Source organism: Labeo rohita, unplaced genomic scaffold (genome assembly GCF_022985175.1).
Source record: "Labeo rohita strain BAU-BD-2019 unplaced genomic scaffold, IGBB_LRoh.1.0 scaffold_287, whole genome shotgun sequence".
NCBI lineage: Eukaryota > Metazoa > Chordata > Actinopteri > Cypriniformes > Cyprinidae > Labeo > Labeo rohita.
Genome location: NW_026129177.1, coordinates 1 through 8,367, shown reverse-complemented (window position 1 = coordinate 8,367; position 8,367 = coordinate 1). Strand labels below are relative to the sequence as shown.

General features: G+C 36.7%; 1 protein-coding gene across 5 annotated transcripts; it reads left to right on the top strand.

Annotated features, from left to right (window-relative positions):
- Window positions 1–5,182: 5,182 nt before the first annotated feature.
- On the top strand, window positions 5,183–8,338 carry LOC127160094 (major histocompatibility complex class I-related gene protein-like). Of its 5 annotated transcripts, XR_007826648.1 has the most exons (8): window positions 5,183–5,655; window positions 5,931–6,184; window positions 6,586–6,843; window positions 6,950–7,228; window positions 7,374–7,640; window positions 7,726–7,841; window positions 7,967–7,999; window positions 8,100–8,338. XR_007826648.1 is itself a non-coding variant. In XM_051102752.1 (6 exons), the coding sequence occupies exons 2-6, from the start codon at window positions 6,115–6,117 to the stop codon at window positions 7,815–7,817; spliced, it is 966 nt and encodes a 321-aa protein (XP_050958709.1). In that variant the 5' UTR covers window positions 5,183–5,655; window positions 5,931–6,114; the 3' UTR covers window positions 7,818–8,338. The 5 variants fall into 5 exon arrangements, 3 of the variants coding, with proteins under 3 accessions (XP_050958709.1, XP_050958710.1, XP_050958711.1); XR_007826647.1 differs by having other exon boundaries at window positions 7,726–7,999; XM_051102752.1 differs by having other exon boundaries at window positions 7,726–8,338.
- Window positions 8,339–8,367: the final 29 nt, after the last annotated feature.

Below are 8,367 nucleotides of genomic sequence, written 5' to 3'. Positions count from 1 at the left end.
GTTACTTGCCTTTTTCTTACTCCCCAACAAGGGCGGATCTACCGGGGTGGCACGGGGTGGCAACTGCAAATGTAAGCAGTGTTTCATGTGCTACTTTTCAGCCGCAGCGATGACAGCGTAACGCAAAATAATGGCAAAAAAACACGTCTTTAATAAAATGTGCACGATACAGGCACGTGCACAGGTAGGGCTCAACCTGTGCAGAGCACATGCCCTTTTTGCTTTTTGTAATTACACTCGGAAGTGCCCTTTTTTTTTTTAAATGAATCAATGCTATTGGTAACCCTTTACGTCTGTTTGGCTTTTTAACAAATATTTAACCAATTAAAGGCATTAAAAAGCGCATCTCTTAGAACCGCTCAAACTGTCAGTCAAACTTCACAACTCCGCCCCCTGAGCACCTGACTCTGACTCTCATCAGTCAGAGTCATAGAGCAGAAGCAGATGAACGTGTTCGTCTTGTAACGGTAAAATATCTTGTTGTTTGAATAAGTGCAACGTTGTCTTTATGAAGTAAACACTAGTATGTCTATAAAGGTTCATATAATGCATCACCACACCGGTGTGATGTTGACGTAATGTGATTTAATGATGGACAAATTGCACACATTCGCTGGTCAAAAACCCGCGGTGTAACTGCATTTGAGTTTGACACAAAGCAATCGAGTGATCCTTGTCAGCTAGGTAAAATATATTATAAGAAATTTCTATTTTGATTTTATGGCTATCTGCTGAATGTGCTGATGCATGTAAATTCCATGATGTAATTTATTAACATTTCATCATATTATATAGCCTATGGAGAGACTCTCCGACCTTCTCCTTATAGCCATTGAGAGGGATATCCCAGTGGATCACAGTGAGGTCATAAACATCTTCAAACACATGGCTCAAGAGTGTTGTAATTAGTTTTAAAGGTACCCTCTATATGTATATATTATCTGTATAAAAGTTATTAATACTAATTAAATATAATATAAGAATATTATTGTGTGTTATTTTTTTGGTGGTGGAGGGGTTGCGGGGGGTGCCCCTTTTTTTTTCAGTTTCAGCACATGCCCCTCAAAAGGTCTGTGCACGGCCCTGGCACGATAGTTGCATGCGCGTGCAGCGCGCCGGGTGTATTCGACTTCATTAACAAATGACTCTTATGAACCGGTACGTTTTGAGTCAAAAACGCAAAGCGCGGCCCAGTTCACTAACAAATTGTTTTACATTTGTTCGTGAATCAGATAATTACTGCTTCTCGCCAACTCAGAAGACATCTAATCTCGATTTATCGCGTAATTGTTTGGTGATCCGATTCTCTGACCGCTCCCTCCACCTTCATCATGGATATAGGCCTTTTGTCCGTATCTGATGAAACAGAGAGAGTTAGGTAAGCATCTGGTCATATTACAGTTTCTCGATTGTTAACATAATGTAACTGATGTTAGTTGTCTTATATTCCCAAACTATCATTCAGTGCTCAAATCAAAGACACATTTCTCAAAAAGTTTAGTAATAAGTAAGTTAAACATTAAGTAGCAAAACTGATGACACACCAGAATTTCTGCATTCAACAATGGAGAGAGAAGAGAAATGAACGAATCATTTGGGTATTATACTTTACACATACAGTATAATTATAGTACAGTACCAGTACATTAGATGATGGACATTTCACTATTCTATATGTACAGTAAACTTTAGTACGTTTTACACCTTCAGACGTGTGACTGTCAAATTTTATTTGTAACCATTTTTTTATGTGTAGTCTACTGCATTGTTTGCAGAACTGAGAAATGACTACCCAGAGATATAGTCATGTGTCAGGAGACCAAATAATACTGTATACTCTAATGAAATTTAGCTAAATGTGCAGAGGATGCTGAATATCATTTTTAATTTTATTTTATTCTGTACTGTCTGTACTGTGGTGCATAGCAAGTACATATACTTTTCTAGTGCTTTTCATCTGCTGCAAGATTACTTTACAGTAGTAAAATGAAAATATATTTTTTCCCAAAAGTTAATTGCTGAATTAGCAATCTGTAATTTAATTTATGTTGCATACTGTAATAGACATTGAGTTGTAAATTAATTTACAACTTTTTTGTATCATTGTATTTGAATTGTGTATAATCATTTAAGAATATCTGTAATAACTAGATTGAAATGTTTGAAAGACAAATTTATGCTGGCTTGACTTGTTTAAAAACATAAATAGTTGGGTCAGTTAGATGTTCTAGATGTTTGCTAAAATGTTGCTAGGATATTCTGGGTAGTTGCTAGGCTCTTGCTATGCAGTTGCTGGAATGTTGCTAGATTTTATGGTTGATTGTGTGGTGATTACAGACATTCACCTCTGTTAATAACAGAAAATCAAACATTGTTTAAAAATTATTCTCTAGATCCGCCCCTGCTCCCCAACCTTGTGTATGCGCCTATAGCTATGTTTCAGCTTATACTTGCTTCTTGTGTAACAGCCTGTTGTTCACTCAAGCTAAATGTCTATTTATAGAAAAAGTAGATTAAAGTCATTATTTGGTTGGTTAAAATATGGCATATTTAAGACTGACAGAATCTTATGATCATGTCATCTGTTCATCTGTGACATTTAATATTTTGGCTTTCATCACTGTGTTATGTTTGTCTTTCTACAGAAATACATATACATATATCCTAAGTAGTGGTTTGTGTGAAGCTGGCCTGAGCCTGACTGAACACTAACTTCCCTCTTAACTTACAGATCTCAGTGTTTATCAGAAACTGGTTTATTGTGAAGTGTTGGACAACATGGAGTCAGAAAAAAATTACTGTTAAGCGTGCTACAGGAGGATCCACTGTAGTTGAGTTTAATTTCTTTAAAAAGAAGACAACCTTTGGTTCTTCCTTCAACAGAGACAATCAACGCATTTCGTCAATTTCTCCAAACTCATTATGAACCGTTTTACTACTCATTTTGCATGAATACTCTGAAGGCTAACCTTGAAATGAAATCAAGTCAATAAGAAAGGTAACTCAAGAGCACACTTTTATCCACATTCTTAAATGTGAACAAAAAGTTAAATTAAAAAAACAACAACAACAAAAAAAACAATCCTGTGTTCTGCAACTCTGAAAGATATTCAAAATATCTTAGATATTCAATAACTTGAATATTATCATTTTATAGTCTTAATTTTACATCTGGTGCAAGTTCATAAGGCTACCATTAACATAACTCTGCATATAAAAGATAAAATATGGGGTTCCTCCTCTTCCTGTCTAGTTGGTTATCATGTCTCTCTTTTGTGATGTCTGTGGCTCAATCGGGTTAAGTTAGGAGTAAGATCTTCATTGTGATTGGTTGATCAGGGACCAATCAGTGACCAGGCATTGCTCATATTTTAAAAACAACATTTTATTGGTTTAAACAAAAAAAACATGTGATGTCCATTTCAATGGACGCAGGGTCTGAAGAAGTTTGTTTGTTTTTTGCACATGACGTCATTGCTCTGGCGCGAAATGCAGATGTAGGGCAAGAAGTGATATTTCTCCATAGGAATCACTAGCAGAAACTCAAAATGCCTATGTTTTGCGTTGTTTATGGATGCTCAAATCGGTCAAACCTTGAAACCACAAAATATCGTTTATCATGTATGAAAATTTGCTGTTCATAAGAGGGGAAAGGCAACAAATTGACTGAAAAGCGCAGGGAAAAGTGGCTTGTAAATCTTCTTCTGTGGTCAGGAGGAGTCGGATAATGATTGTGTGTGCAAATGGTTAAGTAAGGGATAATGTACAGGCAGCCGGTAGTTATCGCAGAAATAAGCCCCGACAGTGTGATCAGGACCCGACGCGAAGCGGGCTACTTGCCATATAAGGCTACTTACGGCTACTTGCCATATAAGGAAAAAAACTGGACATGATTTGACATTTTTATCCTTCCGCGAAACGATATAGTACCACGTGACTAACATTCAAACGTTAGTAACACAATTTATAGCATCTACATATGAATATATATTAACGGATGAATTTTATTTATTTACAAGTATTAAATTGCACGTTTCTATTAATTGTGAACTGTGACATTGTAAATGTGGTCCCAGCGGGGATGTTGAAGTTGATGTTTAAATGTAAAATTTTGATGTTCAAATTAATGTCGACATTTTCCATTGTTAATTGTGGTTGTCCAGTGTTTGCCACAAGATGGCGCCAAACGGTAATCTTTGTTGGCGCGGAGGGATTTCAAACATACAAGTAGTACCGGCTATGCGTTATTACTTTGGAGCGGTTATTATTTGAAAAGAACGAACCTGCAAATGTCTCAACTGACCAATCAGAATCAAGCATTCCAGAGAGCCGTGTAATAAGAAAAGATGTAATAATACGTTAAGATATTAATAAACAAATATATAAATAGATACAGGGTGAGACAGTGAGAATTCACTTAATGGTAAACGCCACACGTAGACACAGTGTAAGATATTATATTTGTAGTTTCAAGAGCGCCATTGATTAGAACTGAACATTGTGAAATTGCAATAGCGCTTTCATATGCATCGCAATCTCACAAGGTTCAGTTGTAATCAACTGCAAATATAATATCTTATTTGCATTGTATCTACGTGTCTCACCCTGTATCTATTTATATATTTCTTTATATCTTATGTCTTTTATTAACCATTCACACAAACAAGCGTTATCTCACTCTCCTCCCGACCGCAGACGCAGGTTTACCAGCCATTTTTCCTGCTTTTTACAGTCAATTTCTTTCCTTTTCCTCCTTACGAACAGCACATTTTGATACACCATATGAAATGAAATTTCTCGGTTTGACCGATTTCCATAAACAACTGAAAACAAGTCATTTTGAGATGTTGCTGTTGATTCCTATAGAGAAAAATCACTTCCTGCCCTCTATTTGCATTTCGCTCGTCCTCAGAATCATATGATTGCAAACAACCTAGGCGCATCTCAAACAAGCCTTTTGTACAAGCACTGCAGTACAGTACTGTGGTCGAGAGAGCTCAACGCGCTGCAACTTAAGAAAACACATGCAAACAGAAAAAACGACTACAAATTAAGAAAACATCTTCATCAGTTTGACAACACAGACCCTGCAAATCCTTGCAGCGCAAACACAAATACGGAAACGCACTGCAAATAGCACGGACCACAACGGAAATGTTTCAGGGGGACCTCAAAAAGTGACGGACCCAGCTGGGATCTGAATTTTGACCTGATTTTAACCATAAATGAAGCATTGCAGAATTTTTTCGTTAACGTTGAACGTTATTTATTTGCATATATTTATTTATTTATGTATATATTTATTTGCAATTAAGTTAATAACGTTTCACAGTTAATGTGTAATTCGTCAGATTAGTCTAATAATATCCAAAAGACTAATGAATCTTAAGGTGCGTTCACGCCATATCGTAATTCCCGTAATTACGAGATTCCAACTTGTAAAAAGCGTTCACGTCCTCGCAGAACTTGTAATTACAACTTGTGAACTGGGAGCCTTGTGAGAGCTACGACTGGTACGACATGACTGCTGTACCACCTGACCAACGTAGGCTCTGTTTAGGCGTTGATAGTGTTGCCATAGAAAAGCATAATTCCGAGTCAGAGGACGTGAACAGCTCCGAGTAGAACGTCACATGTTGTCATCTCGAAATTACGGTAATTACGATATGGCGTGAATGCAGCATTATGATCAGGATGCTAAAATAAACAAAAAACGCACCTTTTAGTTCTGTTTTGTGCTTAGTGCACCTTAGTGCTGTTTGCAGCGCGTTTCCAAATTTGTGTTTGCGTTGCGAGGATTTGCAGCGTCTGTGTTGTCAAATTGATGAAGATGTTTTCTTAATTTGTTGTCGTTTTTTTCTATTTGCACTACTGATCTATATATAATGGCTTCATTATAGATCAGTGATTTGCATCTGTTTTCTTTGCAGCGCGTTCAGCTCTCTCGACCACCGTAGAGCCGAATGACCTCTAGCGTGGGAGATTTTGAGGGCGAAACTGACGCTCGCAATTTGATACATTAGATGTGATTTTTTCAGAAAAGAAAAGAAAAGAAAAGAAAAAAAAAACATTTGGAAATAAAACTCCAACCAAGTGAGTATTAAAGCTTGCAGTATGTATGTCAGCAATGCGAACAAAATTCTTCAGCTCTTTCTGCTCTTACTTCCAATAGCTGTTCCCAAAGGTAAGATTTCAAAAGACTTATTGAAAACTCTAGTTATTTAATTTGTTTGCACGTGCACTGCAAATATTTCATCAAACCAAGATTCACTGCGCCACACCAGAAGCAGGTTACAGGATATAGTATTGGCATTGACAGCACCAAAAACAATGAGCTGTTAACGACAGAGCAACAGTGTGGTTTTGGTTGCAGTAAGCTATTACAAGCCTCACGGTGGCACTTCACCTAAAATGCATTTTATGAAATGCATGTGCAATTGTTTTTTTTCACATTGTTTTAGGTAATTCTGCACATTTTACCTACAGGTCCCAGCCCCAAAAGAACTTGATGTAACACCTATCAGTTGTCTATCATAGTTTTATTGATTGTCTTGTTGTTTTCTATTTCCTGTTATTATTTCACAGGCTCTCATTCTATGTGGTTGCTTGCAACATACATCAAAGGGCAAATGCCATTTCCTGAATTTAGCTATGTAGCAATGCTGGATGATGTCAGAATTATGTATTATAATGGTGAAACAAAAACTCTCCATCCAAGAGGAAATACAACAGCTGAAGACGATGTGTTTGATTCAAATGTTCTCCTCAGAATAAGTGACTACATATACACACACTTTATGGAAAGACTGGAAGTAGCAAAACAAAACTTAAATGAAACTGATCGTAAGTATTGCAATTATGTAGCTATTTTAATTTGATCAAAAAGGCTTTTTTGTGTTTGTGAAATGTCTAAAAGTATTTATGCATGTGCTGGTATGCTCTGTTCAAGGTTACCTTGTCCTTCAGAGGCTAGTTATGTGTGAGTTGAAAGACAATGGTGAACCGGGACAAATGATCACGAGAGATGCTGTCAGAGGATCCACCACTGATGAGCTGTCATATGATGACAATAAGTTTACATATCAGGGTCATTTAAATGTCCCAGCCCCTGTGCTAAATTTTCATCTTGAAATCAGCAAGAGTCGTCATGAAATTCTGTACCGCCCATACTGCATTAAAACACTCAAGGGTTACATGGAAAGAAGGAAAAATCAAGTCCATAGAAAAGGTACACTGACTGACTCCTAGTCAAACTCCTAGTCAAGAACAAGTGTTCTCATTTATATTTGGCTTTCTTAATTATATTTAGCATTTATCAGGCTAATATACCATTAAATAAATATCTCTCTGTTATTTATGTATTTATCTATCAGTGAAACCCAAAGTCAGACTCATCCAGAGTTATGGAGGGTTTCATGTGAGCTGTTTAGCAACAGGATTTTACCCTCGTCACATCAACCTGACCCTGTTCAGAGATGGGCAGCCTGTAGCTGATCATGAGATCACTGGAGGAGATCTGCTGCCCAATGGTGACGGGACGTACCAGATGAGGAAGAGTCTGGAGATCAGTGCAGTGAAACACATTTACACCTGCTCTGCCACACACCTCAGTCTGGACAACAAACTGGACGTCACTTTAGGTAATGAGGAGGCCATATAGAAAACAATCAACTCTAATCAAAATAAAATTGAAGTCAGTCTCTCAATCTGTGGTTGATGTTTCAGAGTTTGATCACGGGGAACCATTTAAATCAGTGATTCCCTCAGTTCTGACAGTTTTGGCTCTTGATGTTGTTTGGAGCTGCATGTTGGTATAACTGTATGGAAAAGACGTTGTACAGGTATGACAAGAATGGAAATATTTCTAAAGGTCCTAGAAAAAGGATTTAGGTTTACAAAGTTGCATTTAAAAAAAAACAATCAAACCAGAAACAATAATTCCTTTTGTCTTTCTTTTGGTATTTAGATTCAGCTAAAAGTGGTTATTCTAATGCTTCTAGTAAGTACTTCTAGTTATTCTAATATATTTGTTCATTTAGAACATTAAGAAAATATGTTCACACTGTACACACTCATTAAACAATACATTTTATTTTCAGCATCTGAAGAAAGTGTGACACAAATTCAAAATTAATATGCCTTGATGCAAAGTGACAATCTTTAAATTTACTTTACCTACACAGTTTCCACTATAATTTACCTAAGAGGTAAACAATCAATCTGCAAGTGTCAGCCACTGTCATATAACTGATTAATTGTCAAACTGTTATACCTTTCTATTCTTTGACTTAAAAGTTGCAGAGAAGATTTGGAGAAATGTAGACACCTGCTTATGTATCATACAAATGTCATAGTTTTTTTTTTTTA